This window comes from Nuphar pumila, chromosome 2 (genome assembly GCF_984573655.1).
Source record: "Nuphar pumila chromosome 2, dmNupPumi1.hap1.1, whole genome shotgun sequence".
NCBI lineage: Eukaryota > Viridiplantae > Streptophyta > Magnoliopsida > Nymphaeales > Nymphaeaceae > Nuphar > Nuphar pumila.
The window spans coordinates 70,141,766-70,160,990 of record NC_143250.1 but is presented as its reverse complement, the minus strand read 5'-3'; the positions used below and the strand labels follow the sequence as shown (position 1 = coordinate 70,160,990).

General features: G+C 39.3%; 1 protein-coding gene across 1 annotated transcript in view; it reads right to left on the bottom strand.

Annotated features, from left to right (window-relative positions):
- LOC149845718 (calmodulin-binding transcription activator 3-like) overlaps window positions 1-19,225 on the bottom strand; it is an 88,059-nt gene that overhangs the window by 27,560 nt on the left and 41,274 nt on the right. The window contains exon 4 of the mRNA XM_089995940.1: window positions 17,580-17,668. Coding sequence (XP_089852066.1) covers window positions 17,580-17,668 — 89 coding nt within the window. The remainder of the gene's footprint in view (window positions 1-17,579; window positions 17,669-19,225) is intronic.

The window sequence follows — 19,225 nt, the reverse complement described above, 5'->3', positions numbered from 1 at the left end:
CCATCACACAATTTGTATCAGAAGCTCATCTTGGGACATCTATGAAGAATTTTATTTCTGCTTTGTCTGCCTCTTTTGTTCCACTTCATCACAGTCAAGCTCTAGTTGACTCCAACTGGATGCAGGCTATGCGTGATGAGATGGATGCCCTATGGTCTCGAGGCACTTGAGACTTGGTTGATCTTCCCACAGATGCAGATATTGTAGGCTGCAAATGGGTATATAGCATTAAGTATAACTCGGATGGGTCGATTGAACGGTACAAAGCCCGGTTGGTTGCAAAAGGCTACACTCAGACTTATGGGATTGACTTTTTTGAAACTTTCTCCCCAGTTGCTCGTTTTGGCATTATTCGTCTTGTTTTTTCTGTTGTTGTGCACCATGGATGGCTCTTGTTTCAGTTGGATGTCAAGAATGCCTTTTTGTATGGGGATTTGCATGAAATTGTCTACATGCAACAACCTTCAGGGTTCGAGGTTCAATGGGAGTGTCAGAAGGTGTGCAAGTTGAAGAAGGCTATTTATGGCCTGAAGCAGAGTCCGCGGGCATGGTTTCACAAATTATTTGAGGTAATGTCGAGCTTTGGATTTGTCAGGTCAGCTTCAGATCATTCCTTGTTTATCAAGAAAACCAGTACTGGAATTGTTGTTATGGTGGTATATGTCGATGACATCATATTAACAGGGAGCAGTGCCCAAGATATTTCTGCAACAAAAGATCATCTTCAGAAGCACTTTGTTACTAAAGATCTTGGTCATCTTCGATATTTTCTGGGTATCGAGGTTGCAAGAAACAAAGAGGGCTTAGTGTTGTCTCAAAGAAAGTATGTGTTGGACTTATTAAAAGAGACTGGAATGCTAGGAGCTAAGCCAGCTAATATTCCAATGGATCCCAAAACTCACATGTTCGATGAGAAGTCTGACTATGTGGATAGTGTCAGCTTTAGATCCTTGGTGGGTAAGTTGCTATATGTGACTGTTATTAAACCTGACATTTCATTAGCCGTGAGTAAAATCAATCAGTTCATGGACAAACCTATAAAAGTTCACTGGGATGCAGCTATGATGGTTCTTCGGTATTTAAAGTCATCTTCTGGTAAAGGTCTGTTGTTTAAACGAAATCCATCGTTGGATGTGGTTGCCTACACTGACGCAGATTACGCAGGATCTGTCGAAGATAGGAAGTCAACATCTAGATTTTGTGTGTTTGTGGGAGGAAATCTTGTTACATGGAGGAGTAAGAAACAAACCGTTGTAGCCAGGTCGAGTGTTGAATCTGAATACCGAGCAATGACCCAAACTACAACTGAGATTATGTGGGTAAAATCAGTCTTGACCGAGCTTCAGGAGAAAGTATCCCTTCCTATGTTGATGATGTGTGACAATAGGGCTACTACATATATTGCCAACAACCCAGTGTTTCATGAAAGGACTAAACATATTGAAGTTGATTGTCACTATGTTCGTGACCTGGTTCAAGCTGGGTTTATCTGCACCGATCATGTATCTTCCGAAGATCAAGTAGCGGATGTTTTTACCAAAGCCCTGGCGAGACCTAATTTCTCAAAATATTGTGACAAGCTGAGCATGATTGATATCTATGCTCCAGCTTGAGGGGGAGTGTTGAGAATAAGTGGTTTTAAGTTAAGTTATTTTATATTAGAGGCTATTTGAAATTATTTTTCCATAAAGGGCTTAGATGTAATTAGTCTTTTTAGCCTCTCTCTATTTAACATAGCTATTTAACATAGAGAGAAGCCCTAATGAAAGGGATGAACGTGTTTTCTCTGTGCAGCCATCTCTCCCTCTCACTCTCTCTCTCTCTTCTATCTTTCCCTCTATCTCTCTTTCTCTACCTAGGGTTTGGTGAATCATATCAACAATAATAATATTATAGAATAAACATTAACTATACACAGGGATCCACAGTTGGATCCATTTTGCGGATCCACATCGCTTGAGAGACACGAATCCAACATGTTGTTGGATCGCGGGTCTCGGATCCGGACCCGGACCCGGCTGCACCAGCGGCGTCATTAAAAGGAAATTGTGCCCTAGCACGATTTCTGCAAAAAGGGAAGGCGTGGAACCACCGGAGGGTGAGGGCTTATGCCCTTCTTCCTTTTCGGAAGGGGGAGGGAGTCGCCTCTCGTTAAAAGGAGGAGAGGGTCTCGCCCCTCTTCCTCCCACTGTACCTCTCTCTTCCCTCTGCTTCTCATCTCTCTCACGTTCTCTCCTACCCTCTGTCTCTCGTCTCCCTCCTGATTTCTCGTGCGGCGGCAGGACCTTCGAGCGCCGGCGACCCCCTGTCACCGTTATTAGAATATGAATTGGATTTGGATCCCTTATTGGATCCATATCCATATCATGTTTTATAATGTTGTATTTTACTTTTCTTATACAGGGCATTTATGTCCTTGTAAAAAGGTTGTAACCTTATTTAATATCATTAAAGTTTACCGCAACCCATTGAATGAAAGAGAGGCTGCTGATTCCCAGAAAGCACGAGTTCTCTTCACGAGTTCTCTTCTTCCTCCCTTCCTATACTCTTCTAGATTTCCTCAACAACAAGATCTGTCAGTGGAAGGGCAGTTCTATGATGGTATCAGAGCCACGAGCCTAAAGGCGTCATTGGAATCTTCCAGAAAAGTGCGTCAAAGAGGTTTGTTTCAAAAAAAAAACAAAAATCCAAACCCTTCTTCCACCGTCCTCTTACCTTTTCTTCCTCTGATATTATTATCCCTCAAACCCCTTGTCTGTTTCCTTTCTTCTTCTCTCTTAATGTCTCCTTCTTTTCTCTTAACGTCTCTGATATTCTTTATATTTCTGGGTTGTTGTTAAAATGTGATACGATCCTGTTTAGCTTTATTTCATTGTTGCTATTAAAACGTGATACGACCCTGTTTAACTTTATTTCATTCATATTATTTTTTTGGGTTGCTGTTAACTTATCATTTTTCTGGGCTGTTGTCTTTAACATCAGAAAATCAATACTTTTGGCTGACTCCTTGGACTCTGATCTGCGTATTTCATTGAGGGTATCTTTCCTATATCACGTTACACATTAGTTTCATTAGTTTCAGTGTATGCTTCTTGGTTTGAATCCCATCAACATATTATTTGAGTGATTTGGATTCTGCTAACAACATCGTTAGCCTGCAGTTTGCCTCCAGATCCCTTTCCAGCTTATTCATTTTAGTTTGCAGCTGTGCAATTCTTTCTTCAAACTTAGCTTGTCATTCCACCAGCTCTTCATCAGTGTCTTCATTCTCCTCAGCTAGAGCAGCAAGTTGAGATTGTTGAAGCTTAAATAATGTACTTCTTTTGGTAGTATTCATATTTACTTCATCCTGCAACTTTCTCAAATCTTTAAGTGTTGTCTCTGTGTGCTGTATCTTAACTTCTCATAGAACCTTTTTGTCTCAATCCGATCATGGATTCTTTTTTTCCCCAATCTGCTCTTTCTTCTAGTTTTTTGGGTCAACTCGTTTCAGAAAAACTCAATAACAATAACTTCTTGACCTGGAAAAGACAGATTATTCCTTTTATCAAAAGTCAGGACCTCTTTGGACACTTGGATGGATTTGTCCCAGCCCCGTCAGAATTTGTTGTGCAAGAAATTAAAGATGCAGGTGAAGCTATCTCGACTAAACTCACTCGAAACCCTGATTTTAACATTATAGAAAACACACAATATTAGAATTGTCATGCCTACATGAGTAATATGGTGGTGTTTCCCATCTCTCGTAATTACACTTTCTTTACCACGATAAGGTTCAGTATGAGAGAGTTTACCCGAGTCTCCTGTAACATTATATGATGCCCCTGAACCATGAACCAGCCTTGAGATGAAGTTGTTGAATACTGCTCTAACATAGAATACATTTCCGATGAAGATGGAGAATGTATATTAACGGCCCACGGATTAGCAGTAGGATTATGATTTTGTTGAATGTTTAACTGTACAAAACCAGCACCAAGAGGATCTAAATCATGAGAACCAACAACTAAAGGAGTATGTATTTGTTGAAGCTTGCATAAAATTTGATAGAACACGTTGAGAAGAAGAAGCCAAGGGTGGGGCAGCAGCTACTAATGCAAAAAAAATGAGAAGGTATAGGGACGGTCGGTGGTCGATATGTAGGAACATACCGTCAATAACAATTGGAACATGTGTGACCTTTCTTTCCACACATTTGACATATCACATTTGCTTGGTTCGAAGGAGGAGTGGGTAAGATACATGTTTCACGACCACGTCCTCTTCCTCGAGAAGAGTTAAAGCTTTGGGCAGCAATCATAACCTCATGATTAACTTCATCTTTTCGAGTGCTAGATGAGATACCGAACATGACTTCACACTCCAATAGCACAGTTTTCAACTTATATCAAAGGGCAATCGAGGTACAGTACTAGTATACACGGTGGCAAACATATTGTATTATGGTCCGAGCCCTCGAATCGTCTTGGTGCACACATCTTCATCGAGCAATGGAGACCCTATAGCTGCAAGTTGATCCACAAGTAATTTTATCTTATTGAGATATTCTATAACATTAGAATCTCTTCTTTTCATGTCAGCAAACTCCGCTTTCAGTTGATATACTTTGGGAGTGAAGATTTCTTTGTGCCATTGGAGAAGAATGTCCCATAATTCTTTCGTTGGGATTCCTGATGGAATATGAAGGAAATCTTTACAAGAGAGAGTGGTTGTAATGAAGGCTACAGCTGATTGGTCATTTTTGTGCCACGCAACAAACTCTGGATTATGAATCACAGTCTTAGTCTTTGAGGCCTTCTTTGTACTTTCATCCTGCACTGAAATTGTTTAGGAAACATATTCCAAAGGCACAAGAATCCACCCATCAAGGTGTCACATTCAATCATGGCTGCAAAGAAAAGAAATGATTTGTTTCTTCCGGGTAATGAAATTGGAAGAATCAAGTTTTCCGATGACTAAGTGGCTAAGAAAATAAGCATTAATGGCAGCTATAGAGAACGAATGAAGGGAATAAACAAGAAATATGACTTAAAACAAGATTGAATTCAGTTCAACCAACAAGAAAATTTTGATCCAAGTTTTTTTTAGGTTGAACAAGGAATCAAACTAAGGATCAAGAACCACAGATCTAGGCAAAAATCAATACTTGATCTATTGGATTTAGCCTCTTTCTTTTTTTTTATATTTGGAGTGGATTTAACAGGGACGCCACCCGAGAGCAGATTTAATATGCAATCAAACTTGTCGTCAGGTCTGATCTGATGAGAGAATAGGTCTGGTATGAAAGAACACTCTGATCTAAATGTAAAAACAGATCTGAGAATAGGTTTTAAGAAAAGAAGAATAAACAAGGCAAATTGATATGCAGATCTGAAGAAGACAAGAATCATAATAGATCTGAAAATATTTTCAGATCTAAAGAAAAAGAAAAGAAAGGGGAAAGATTTTGTTTAGATGAGAGACAAAAGGAGAGACGCTAAAGAAAAAGGGGTTGACGCAAATGAGGAAGAGAGGGAAATAAGGAGAGACATAAGAGGAGGCGGTGCAACCAAAGATTAATGGAACTTACCTCTTCAGAGCTCTGATACCATGTGAAATATTCCTTTGGAAAACGTGTCCTTCACAATAACCCTAGGCAACAGGCAAGAAAGAAAAGAGAGAAGAGAAGAAGCCTGGAAACTGAATGAAGTCTCAACCCAAAATCCTAGGGTGACCTCTCATCATATATAAATATAGCTCAGCCATGAAAATGTACAATTTACCCACCTGTACATGAATAAAATACAACTTAACAATACATGGTGAACTCGGGTCTTGGATCTGGATCCAAACCTGATTCACGTGCTATATTCCTAACAAAGACATGATGATGACAGTATCACATTATAAAAATACCTATACCAGAAACAACAACAATAACAATGACAACTAGGTTTCGAAATATGACAATGGCAATAGACATGATTATGTGCCTAGAAGAATGGCAGAAAATGATGATGGAATACACTGTTGATGAATATGATAAGGTAGTCATGGCCATGACTCCCCGTGACAACTTTCCTGTTGAACATACACGACTGGCCTCTCATTGTGATATTAACGTAAAGAAATGTCCAATATCCAGACATGCCATGCAAAAGCTTGATCATGCTTGCTTATATGCAATAACCCTTAAGGAGCATATTATGCTACACTGATTTATGTCAGCCTCTTTATCTTGCCGAAGTTTATAGCAAGATCAATGAATCATATGATGATTGATAACCATAAGCTAACTATCATGTTGTATGACCTCAAGATGAAATTGATGTACATCATCATACAAATGTTTTGACAGGTCCAGATTCCAACAGAAACAAAAAAGAAAAGGAAGAAGCCTCACTTGCCAAGATGCAACTATGTGAAAAAAATAATAATACCTAGAAGCTATGTCAAGAATATCACCAACAAATTGAACTCATCAAGAAATTTTAATTAAACAATAGATAAACTAAAAGGACATGATACATTCAACTTGTCAGCATTGTCTAATTTATCACGACCTTATTGTGAAATAACAAAAACTTCCGAATATCTAAATGTTGAACTTTTTTCATAATTTTTACAAGACATTTCACATTTCTTAATTTTTTTCCCTGCCAAGGTTTCCCAAAGTTTCTTTTTTTTTTTTGAGAAAAATTATCTTACATATCCCAGTTCAATTGCCAAGAAAATCCTAAAAAATGATGATTGTTACATTGCCTAAAAACTCTTCTATTTGTGATTTGAGTGACATGGCAGCAATAATGGCTAATAACCATTATCGCTATCCCATACAGCACTATACCCAATTTTTCAAACTCTGCCTTCACCATCGCCACAACTATGCCACACATATACTCCATTTTAGCCCCTATATTGTGTTCCCTTAATATACTAGTCATTGAAAACTTCATAAAAATGTTTGTATCACCGTGTCCACAACTGTATCCATGTGACGTGACAGGATGTAACGACCCCAACTCATACCCCTTAAAAACACAGAAAATTTTTTTTAACCATTGCAGAAATATTCTCAGAGACCCGGGCCTTTACAATTCCACTCCTAATTAGATAAAACAACCAACCACAAGAGACCTTACATTTATCATCCATACCAAACCAAACTTGTATTGAATAATTAATGATAGTCTCGAGACAATTGCATAAGGAAATTCAGAGTGCATAAATAATTAAATGTAAAAGAAAAGCAGAGTCACGTTGTCCATCTGTGAAGTTGTCTAGCAAACGTGTAGCACTCGTAGCTCTCCTAGAAGTGAGTCGCTTCACTGATCCTTTGAGGCTGTGAAAAACAACAAAAGTAGGGTGTCAGGAATCCGAAGAATTCTGCGTACGAATCTCTCTAATGAAACAAATAAGTAAAAAGAACATAAATAAGATTCATGCAATATTTTAGAGAGATGCAGTTATGACAACTTCATAATTTAAATAATCATTTAAGCAGTAGAAATCAATTGCTAAACAAGAGAAAACAATTATCATCAATAGAGAACATCAATTTTGCAATAAAGACGAGTATCATGCAATATACAACAATTATTAAACAATAATTTGAGCAATGCAAATATTTAACATACATTAGGAAACAAACATCATGCATTCATCAATATATCACAATTAAGGGAACAAGTAAATATGCATGATCTAATGCATAGCAAGAATATGCATGATTTCAGTGCAATGCATGAATAATTTATTATCTTTAATCAAGTTCTCTTTCATATACATGTCCCTATTAGGATATACACTCATTTAAGTTCTATCTTTTTTTTATTACCATTGTTCGCGGATACTCAAAACGGGTAAGAATTCCCGAAGTCAAGTAGGGTTTTTAGGGTAACTTAGCACACAAGTTTTATTTTATTACTGGGTTTCAAAGTTAACCATCGACCGATATCAGAAAACAGCATCATCCATCGAAACATTAGAAATCAGCATCTAATGTCGAGACACCAGGGACATCAGCATCCACAAGTGTTACTTTCTTAGTATACCAAAACAACAGTTATGTTTACACACCACCCCCAGGCAAAGTGGCGGACTCTCCTTAAAACTGTGGGCAGGAGACGAACCTCAACATCGGCTTCAGGGGCAACAACAACGCACACAGAGTTTTAGTATCCTCACGGTTCCCCGAAATCGCTAAACCCAAGATCACCTTTCCATAGAAGAAACATCAAGAGAACGTTAATTACAATGTTTTCTTTCTTATCTTGTTATTAAAATCAAATCCATAAATTTTCAAATCAAACATAAACTCTCAAATCAGTATGAGCAGCTCTTCACGGTCTACCACCTGTGGCAACAATAGAACAGTGCAATTAAAACCACAATATCAAATATGATCTTTGCAATGCATAAACAAGTAAAGCAAGGAGCACACCGGCTCAAGGCATCCCATCCCACAGCCCATGACGATCCACTTTGATCACCCATGCATTCATATAAAAAAAACATTAAGAACATACAAATGCATTCATTACATATCACATGCTTTTCAATGCACAATCACGCATGTCAATTCAGAGATGTGCATGAAACAACAATATACTTATGCATGTGCATGAGTTCACAACTTCATATTCATTGCATGCTTTCATTCAATTCGCATATTCATGTTAAATGAATGCTTTCATTCATGAATCATTTTAAATCAACCATGTGAACACTCATGCAAGTATGCATATGCTGACACGTAACTTTTCAGGTTTGCACATGCATAAGAAACGAAACTTTACACTAATATCTTGATGTTGCATAACATACCAACACTGAAATTTTTTCTTTTCCAGATTCAAATAAGCACATTGGATGAACACAAGTTAAATATTAGCACGTACAATCTGGCCCATGCTTATGCATAAATTGAGCATGCAACAAAATTTGATGCATGAACCGAATCCTACAGGAAATTTTGTTATTTTTCAGACATGCTTCATGAATAATCTTTTAAAAAAAAGAATACCCCTTTTCTTTTCTTTTTTGTAAAACAAAACCCAACACCCATCTGTCCAGCCGAGCCCACTCGGCTGGGCCTACAATGCCTGACAGGCCTGGTAACCAGGTCTGTCAGCACCTAGTTGGGTGCTGGCCATGTCTGGCCAGCTAGCACAGTCCAGCTGAGTGGTTGGACTGGCCTGGGAGTGGTGTTGTTTGCCATCTCAAAGAGCCAATATAGCTGATCAAAGAGAGCTTCATATGCCTGCATCTGACCGATCCTGCATACATCCAGAGTTTGATATTGCAGGAACTGGGCCTACCTAAGTTGCATATTTCTTACAGCCTCTATATGTTTTTCTTTATTGAGTTCTCCATATTCAAGAGGAAATATCTAAACCTTATATTTTAAGGAGAGCAAATTTTGGAATAGAGGTTGTGGTTTTACACCATTTGTTTCTGTGTTGGCTTTTTGTTCCTTTTAACAATGATCATGTTCCATCTCTAATTAAGTTTAGTGTCTTTATGTGACCATTTTATGGTAGTTAGCATGCTTGCAATTATGGCAGAGATTTTCTAATTGCATAGCCTGGAAAACCTCAGTATTAGTTGATCATTTCTACACTTACAGAAGCCACAGCCAAGTATAAGGATAAAAAAAAACTAGTCTACCTATATATGAATGTTCACTGTTTGGTTATAACAAATTGACCAAGTGTGATGGGACATTGGTTTTCATGTCCTTTTTGGTAAGCTACGTCACATGGGTGCGGGTGTGGGTGCGGGTGCGGGGGTGTGTCACTTTCAAAAAACTTGGGTGCGGCGGTGCAGGGGTGCGGCAAATAATTTTTAAGTTTTAACAGTTAACAACATTAACACTAATGAATGTTCATGTAGAATGTACTAACTGTATGCATTAAATCGCTTGGTTGTTACGTCTTTGCTCCTTTTTTCCATTTTGGCTAGAGCTAGAAGCTACGAAGGCATTCAGTGTCATCCATTTTTGAAATTGTGTGTTAATTTTAGCTTTCAATAGATGCACCTAATGGATGTAGACACCGGGACTCTTAACTTTATGCATTGTCGGGTGAATTTAATGCATACAGTTACTACATTCAATTAGTGTAGCCTCTAAGAAGTTTCTTCCCAAGATAAAAGTAACTAAAAATCATGTAGATTTAATTCTTCTTTCATTTTCCAAGAAACCCCTTTAAGTAACCATTAGTAGTAACATCCTTATTTTTTCCATGATGCTTAGGAACATGTATAGGCTAGTATTTACCAACCAAACACAAGTTACAAGAAGCAAACAAATACTCCAACAATCAGCCTTTTTTTGTCCAAAAAATAGACACAAATGACCCTAGGTGCGTTGACCGCACCCAGTGTAACGCCCCAAAATTTCAAACTTGCAAACCTTTCAGAAAAACAGACAAGAGAGTAAAAATGAATCTCTTCATCTCAAAGATGGTTTACGAAATCAGCGAAAGACTATACAACAACAACAACAACTACGCCTTCATCCCAAAACAATTGGGGTCAGCGATATGAACCAAAAAAAGAAATTCATTTTGGGTCTTCCACATGAATCCTTTTCCTCCAATCATTTCTATCCAACGCCATGTCCTCGGTGAGGTTCAAAGCATTCATATCCTTTCCTATCATCTCCATCCAAGTCTTCCTAGGCCTACCCCGACCTCTTTTAACTAATATATTTTCCCATTTCTCCAACCTTCTAACTGGAGCATCATTAGGCCTTCGCCGAATATGTCCAAACCACCGTAAACGATTCTCTCGCATCTTATTTTCAATGGGTGCAACACCTACCTTCTTACGTATCTCTTCGTTCCGAATCTTATCTTTTATTGTATTTCCACACATCCATCTAAGCATCCGCATCTCAGCTACACTCATTTTTTGAATATGATGTCTCTTGGCAGCCCAACATTCCGTACCATATAGTAAAGCGGGTCTAATAGTCGTCCTATAAAACTTTCCCTTCAACCGCAATGGCATTCTACGATCGCACAACACTCCAGTAGCACTTTTCCATTTCATCCACCCAACCTTTATCCTATGATTTACATCTCCATCAATTTCTCCATACTTTTGAACGATGGATCCCAAATATTTGAAATAATCATTCACCGGTATATCTTGCTCACCAAGCTTCACTACACTCCCATCACTACTTCGTTGCTTACTAAACCGACATTCCATATATTCAGTCTTACTCTTACTCAACTTAAAACCTCTAGCTTCCAATGTATGTCTCCATAATTCTAACTTAGCATTAACCCCAGCTCTAGACTCATCAATCAAAACAATATCATCAGCAAACAACATACACCACGGTACATTTTCTTGAATTGATCTCGTAAGCTCATCCATCACTATCGCAAATAGGAAAGGGCTTAAAGCAGATCCTTGATGTAACCCAACCGTTATCGGAAAATTGGTTGTCACCCCTCCACAAGTGCGGACATTGGTTACTACTCCTTCATACATATCTTTAATTATACTAATGTACTTGAGAGAAACACCTTTCTTCATCATTGTCCACCAGAGAACGTCCCTAGGTACTCTATCGTATGCCTTCTCTAAATCAATAAAAACCATATGCAAATCTTTGTTCCTCTCTCTATATCTTTCAATAAGTTGTCTAAGAAGATGTATAGCTTCCATAGTTGATCTTCCAGGCATAAAACCAAATTGATTCTCCGATATCATGACAACCTTCCTCAACCTAGACTCAATCACCCTCTCCCAAAGTTTCATAGTATGACTCATGAGTTTTATACCACGATAGTTTGTGCAATCTTGTATATCACCCTTATTCTTATATAAAGGCACCAAAGTACTCTTCCTTCACTCATTAGGCATCTTATTTGTTCGCCAAATCAAGTTAAAAAGATTTGTCAACCATTCTAAACCTTTCTCTCCCAAGCATTTCCAAGCCTCGATAGGTATACCATCTGGGCCAACTGCCCTTCTTGATTTCATTTTCTTCAAAGCCTCTGCAATTTCTTTCTTTTGAATCTTGCGCATGAAGTCACGATTTATCTCATGAAAAGGAATGGAGACTATACTTTTGTTAATTTTAGAAAGGCAAGCTGACAACTTTGGGCGCGTTAGCTAAAAGAACCAAAACGCACAACCCATGCTACTTGCAAACACTTGGAAAAGCCACTTTCATTTAAGAAGTTCTCCCAATAGTACAAAATTCGGATATCCCAAGGAAAATCCGTTACAATACCCCAAAGAACAGGACGCGAGCTAAGAGCAAGAAGAAGAACGTCTTGGAGCCATCTTGCCATCGCCTCTGGTGTACCTAATCATCACCCTGTACCCATAGAATGGGTTAGTTTCGCGAAAAACTAGTGCAAACGCGTAAGTAGTGCAAGCGAACAAGTACTGCAAGTGAGTCAGTAGTGCAAGCGAGTCAGTAGTGCAAGCGAGTCTCACGACCCAACAACCAATGTGAACAGACTTTATGTTCCGATATTACTGGCTTGCGGGTACGCGCAGGCAAAACGTAGAAACAACTGAGACTAGTTCGGGCGCCTGTTATTCTATGTATTTTCAATAATCCGAATAGCTAGTTGAGTCCGCTCCAAAGGGGACGGCTTTAGCCGAGAGAGGATTCCCCAGAGGCTGAAAAGCAGTGCCACAGATGCATCCAACTTCTGCAGAAGTGTTGAGCTAACTATTATAGCCCCTTTCCCCTAACTCCAATGACTGGGGAAGTCGGATCATTGCCCGTAGGGTGGTTGTTAACAACTTGTCCATTGGAGTTTTTGTACCGCTCTGTCCTCTCCCTTGACAGAACAACCAGAAGCGAATGGGTGTGTTAGGGGTTGCTTAACTAACGACCCATCATATGTTGTGGTCTTCAAACCACTTGAGCATCTTGCCTGTGAAGGCGAATGTGAGGCCATTTATGTGATTACAGCATTGTGCATTTAGCACTGTTTGAGGTCTCACGACTGTCTCATCCGATCATCGCAGTACTAGACGTATCGTGCACGACTACAAGTACTCTAGGATGAAGGGGGTATAGTTCATCAATAGAGGCCTCAACATGAGTGTTTCACAAAGATGTACAGTTTATCAACTTTACTTTATCTTTTGAAACAACAGTACCTTGTGCCAACATTATGCATGTGATTATCTCGAATCACATCCGCTATCGGGGTATCTACATGTCTCACATGACTCGATACCGGCCTCGATAGACGGGATACGGGTTTCTCAACAGAACACCCGCTAAGAAGTTCGCTCGAACCCCCAATTCGGAATCACCCGAGATATGCCAAAAAGGCGAGCAGAACCAGCCAATCACTTCCTTCCAAATGCTTCGATTTGGAGCAGTCTTTGATGCTTTTGCGCAGCTCCCTAAATCTCAAGTCGACTCTGCAGGACTGCGCACACTGAGAGCTAGGATCCTTGCGAGGTATCCCTCTCCTTAGACGAGGATGTGTCGCTCGCTCCCGACTGAACTCTTGTCGCAAGAGGGAAAGTGGTAAATGCCCCTTGCATCCTCCACGAGGATGCCTTTAAGGCATACGCAAAGAGCAAGAACTTGCACGTCATCTGCAATAGCAAGGCAATACCAACACATATGCAAAAGCAAGAGCCTAAGCGCAGAGCGCGACGGCAAGGTAAAGGCAGTAAGCAGAAGTGCAACGCTAAATCTCGACGCGATGCGTGACGGCAAGTAAAAACTGATAGAAGGTAAAGGGCAAGGATTGCGAAACCGCATCCTTGAGTGAAGTGTATACTCGTATAAATATATATATTTGTATATATATATTCATTTAATGGTCATTTTTAGTTTAATTGAACTTAATTCAATTATCCAAGTCTTTTGTGCAATCTTCCCCTACCTTGGAGGGTTACGAGCTTGCTGGCGTCTGCGGACGTACACGATTGTCGGCTCGGGTCGCGGAGCGCGAGTGGGATCCGTCGTAGCTGCAAATATGCGATATTAACATGCAAACCCAGACAAAAGCAAAAGCAAGGCAAAGACTCGACTTCTCCAATACATAGGGCTGGGGCCAACCGTCCCAAATGACTCGAAAAAAGTATGGGGCAGGGTCAAATGAGCCTTGCCACCTAAAGAGGGATGTAGTCAATGCGAGCAGATGACTCACGTTTACTAGGAATTCCTCGTTAGAGACCAACAATTGTAATGATCTGTCCCCATCACAATGTAGCTTCCAAAGGTTTCTCGGGCCTGTCGGCCAAGGGTATAGGCTCGCGCACAAAGGGCAAGGGGCCATCGACCCCTGCTGGCAACCAAAAAGGCAGGGGCCGATGGCCCCTGCTGGCACAACTAAAAGGGGCAGGGGCCGACAGAACAACCCAAAAGAGGCAGGGGCCTTCAGCCCCTGCTGAAATAAACAAGGCAGGCAAAAAGGGGCAGGGAGGAGGGGCTCGGCCCCTCCCCTGCCGTAACGAAAGAAGGGAGGAGGCTCAGCCCCCTCCCCTACTGTAACGGAGAGCAGAGAGGGGTGTCGTGCCCCTCCCCTGCTAAAAGGGGGCACAGGGAGGGGGTTTGACCCCTCCCGTGGCCACACAGAGAGGTGAGGGAGAGAGAGAGAAGAGACTGAGACGGAAAAGAGGGGAAAAGAGGAAGCGGTGGCGTACCAGGGGGTTTTCGGAGGAAGCTCGCCGAAAAGGAGCTCGCCAAAGGAAAGGGGGAGTCGCCGATGTCAGTGGCGGCGGCTGTCGAGGGTCGCCGGCGTCGGTGACAGTGGACGAGTGAGAGAGAGGAACGGAGAGACAGAGGGAGACGAGAGGGTCGGTGAGGGAGAGAGTCGGGGACGAGAGGGTGAGAAAGAGAGAATAGAGAGCGAGAGGCGGTGAGGGGGGTTTCGTAACCCTCCTCCCGCCTGCCTCGCTGTCTTTTAATGACAGCGAGGGGCGGTGGCCCGGGTCTGGTCCGGATCCGGCCCAAACCAAAACCTTTTTTTTGTGTTATTACACCCAGGGTCCGGTTGACCGCATCGAGTGTCGCACCCGCGTCGCGTCGATGCGGGTGCAGCACCCGGTTGGCCGAATTTCTGTGACATAGCTGGTAAGAAATCACTAGGACATGTGACATTGGTTTTCAAATAGAATGGCTGGCCTGGCAGGTCTGTCAGGCCTGCATTAGGCCTACCGACAGGCTGACCTGATAGGGCCGAGACCTGCCCCAACCGAGCCCAGCTCGGTTAGGCTGTCAGGCACCCACCGCAGCCCACTACCCCATCATTTTTTTTGATATACCTATGTATGCACAGCCATGTTTAGGCAGCTTGTATATATATGAAATTTCATGTTTCACGTATGCATTTATATGCAAATACACAACATTAATGCATGCATGGACACTTAAAATTTAGATATGTATTCACATACATAATCACACTCAAAAGATGAGCATATTCAGATTTGCATTGATTCAAGAAGCAACCATGATGCTTATGCAAAATTTCACTTACGTACGCATGTACCGCCCATTGCAATAAAAAGAAAATCTATGCTTATACTCATTATTACATCCAGATTTTCAAGGTTTCACATGCTCTAAATCCGGGCCAGATTTGCACATGTTGCAAACATGGCAAATTTGTCCCGAGTTAAGATTCCCCAATCACGAGAATCAATATATATATATATATATATATATATATATATATTCTCCAAAATAAGCCCCGAAAAGAAAGGTGCAACTCCCATCTTAGAGTAAATATGCAGATTTACTCTTTTTCCATGGATTTTTACTAAAACATTGCATGGAATACAAATCCATGCTCTTTTTCTCATTCTATTCAAGAGAAAGACCAGTACATTTACCATAGATCGAAAAAAAAATAAGATTAATGGTGGAAAGCGATGGAAGATCGAAGAAGAAAGCCCTCTTCTTCTTCCTCCTCTTTTTTCCTCTCCTTTTCTCTCTTCCTCTCTTTTTCCTTTTCTTTCTCTTTCTTCCCCTTTTTTTTTTTGATCTATTTATAGAGCTCTAGATGGGCTGGAGAAAAGAGTGCAGCCCCAGCTGGAACTCTCCCCTCTCTCACCCACTTTCCCGAATTTTTTGAAACTCTTCAAGTGTTAACTTTTCAAAGTTAAGTGTTTTTAAAAGTCTTTCATAAAGCTTCTAAGGCATGAACAAGGGCTCTATAAAGAGTCCTAAACATTCTAAAAATAAATCTCAAAATTAATTAAAATTAGTTAATTATTTATTTATTAATAAATAAATAAATACCTAGAAGCTTCCAAAAAAACATATTATTGAACTGTAACACTTCTAAATTCATTTTATATGGGTTTAAGGGCTCTACTTAGAGTCCTAAACAATTGTCAAATTAAATTTTCGGAATTACATTAAATTAATTAATTAATTAATTAATTAATTAATATTAAATATTAAATAGATTTCCAGAAGCTTCCAAAAATTACCAAATTAACCTAGGAGACTTCTTAACATTAATAAACCCCAATTTAAAGGTTTCTAATGAATTTAAAGTTGGAAAATCCGTTGGGCATGGATCTGGATCTGGATCTGGATCCAATATCCAAACCCATCTCAAAAATCCAAAAGGATCTTGGGCTGGATCAAAACCAAATTAATATGGGTCTTGGATAGAGTCCAAGTCCATATTAATTTGGATCAAATCCATCAGATCCGGCCCGATCCAAATCCGGATTTGAACCGAGAAATATTCAAATTTTGGAAAAACACGATTTTCGGCACAACCGTAGCCCGAATCAAGAAAAATAAAATATTGTTGCACTCAGAATTCCGAGACGCATCCAACGACATATTACACAAATATCAAATTTCGAATTTCGCCCAAAAATAACCCGAATTTCGCTCGAATTTCACTTGAATTTAAAGGTCGAAAATAAAACTCTTTCTTACGCTTCGATTGGCTCGCCTTGACCTAATCGATAAGACCTTAGCCAAGCCCAAACTCAAAACCATCGGTCTAAAATCGAGGTTCAAACGATTTTTCTCCCAGACTTAGACAAATTTTTAAAAAAAAATCTAAAAATGACTAAGTATGAAAAATGATATTACATAGGCCAGAACACCTACCATTACATGCTCACCATCACCAACATGATGAGCATGTCCACCACCTTCACCTATAACTGTTGCCAAAGATGACTTACCATGCACCAAACATACATCTTTACTAGCAGCAAGCATAACATAGATGGAAATCACAATTGTAGATGATATTCTCAAAACATTGTGACACATTAAGACAACAGAATTAAAGGTAAGCAAATTGCAATTACTATTATAAGACAATGTGTTAGTCACATTTTCAGCCAACATTACAAACATTTGGATAGAACAAATTGGACTTCTTTGCTACATTTTATCAGATAATAAGCAGAGTTCAGATTTATAACTTATGGAAAGACATTAGATATTAATAACACCATATGGAAACAATAACATCACTTTATAGATATAATGATGCTTCTTCCTTTTCCGAACTAGCTAAAATATGCAAAAGGCAACTGCCTTCCCAAATCCTGTCATATCTAGAACGCAACATCTGAAAAACATGCTTACAAGAGAAGGGAAAAAATATAAGCAAACTAACCCCTCAAGCATCCAGTAACTTCTTCTCTGAAAGTTCTCATTTTCTTCACCATGTGCATAGTAACAGTGAAGCACATCAACACTCCCAGCCTACAGAAAAAGAAAAAAGAAAACATGGAGTACAAGAGATAAATTCTTAAAACAGAATCCCTAGATGGAAAAAAGTACACAGTGGATCTAATGGTTTATGCAAGTGTTGCTCAACAAACCATATTTATCAATTTGGCAGTCAAGGCACTTAACTGCCAAACTGTTTTGCGACTCCATTTAAAACAAAGAATCATATTTATTAGAGAAAAACTCTAAACCACAACTCCTCACTCAGATGAAGACAAAGCCAGAAGCTCAAATTAGAATGTCAAGCAACTTAAAATGGATCATGAACAAGGCCTGATGCTTTTGCAACAGAAGCCACTAAAAATTTCCTAACAACTTTCCTCCATTAATAATCTCAACTGACTTGATTAACAGATTACATAGAAACATAAGCCATAGCTAAAAATCAAGATGATAATGGCTCATATTTAGGGAACAATTATAAAAGATGGGTGGGAAGCATAGAGAGCTTCATACCTTCAGCAAGATTTCTTTTGCAAGTCAAAAGTAAAATAAATGCATGGAATAAGCTGACTCAATTAAGTCAAATTATTGACTAAACAAAAACACACAGGGCATTGATTCCTAATGATCCAACTAGGCCTGATTTCTCCTTGACTCGTACATTCAGATGATCCACTACTCTTGGGTGATTGTTGGCTGTTTCTTTGCTCAAGACAATTCATGCATGAATCCTTATCTGTCTTTCTCGGTGGAATGAGGGTTCTTGATCTGATGAACCAATTCTGCCAACCATGTCACAACTTTACTTTCAGCATGCAGGTGAAAATGAAAATAACTGTAATATCTCATAGAATTGTGCCTAATTTTTTAATTTAATAAATATATTTTTTATTAAATAAATATATTTTTGTTGTTTAGATTAATATAAAATATATATAATATATGTATATAGTGGCTGACATTGAGTTTGGACACATATGGATCTTGGACCCATTGCCGAGATCCATGATCCATATGGGTGTGGATAAATAAGTTTTAAAAAAAATGAATTTTTTAACTAAAATAAAATTAATAAAATAATATATATATATATATATATATATATATTGAGAGTTTGGTTAGAAGAGGGTTTCTATTTCCAAAAAGAAAAAAACATTGATGTCCCTTTTAGAGGAAAACTAGTTAAGTTATAAAGAGGCGTGAGCCTCTCTCTCAAAACACAGCGTGTTTTGAGAGAGAGGGTAAAGAGAGAGAGAGAGTTGTATCGTGTGAAAGAGAAAGCAGAATCGTGTGAGAGAGAGAGCATCGTGAGAGGGGAGAGGCTGCAGCAGTACCGGATATAAGACTTTAAACAAAAAATTGGTTTTCATAGGTTCACGTTGGGTTTAAAAATAAAAAGTTATTGCTGATGAATAAATCAAAAATTGAGATATATATTTTCTTTTAAACTGCGATTATCTTTTCCTGACAGAATTCACGCAGAAATCTTTATTCGATCTATGGATCAATGCTTGTGGGAATAAATCAGGGTTTTTATTACACAGTCAAATCAACCTCTATGTTATGATTGAACCTGCATATCTATTT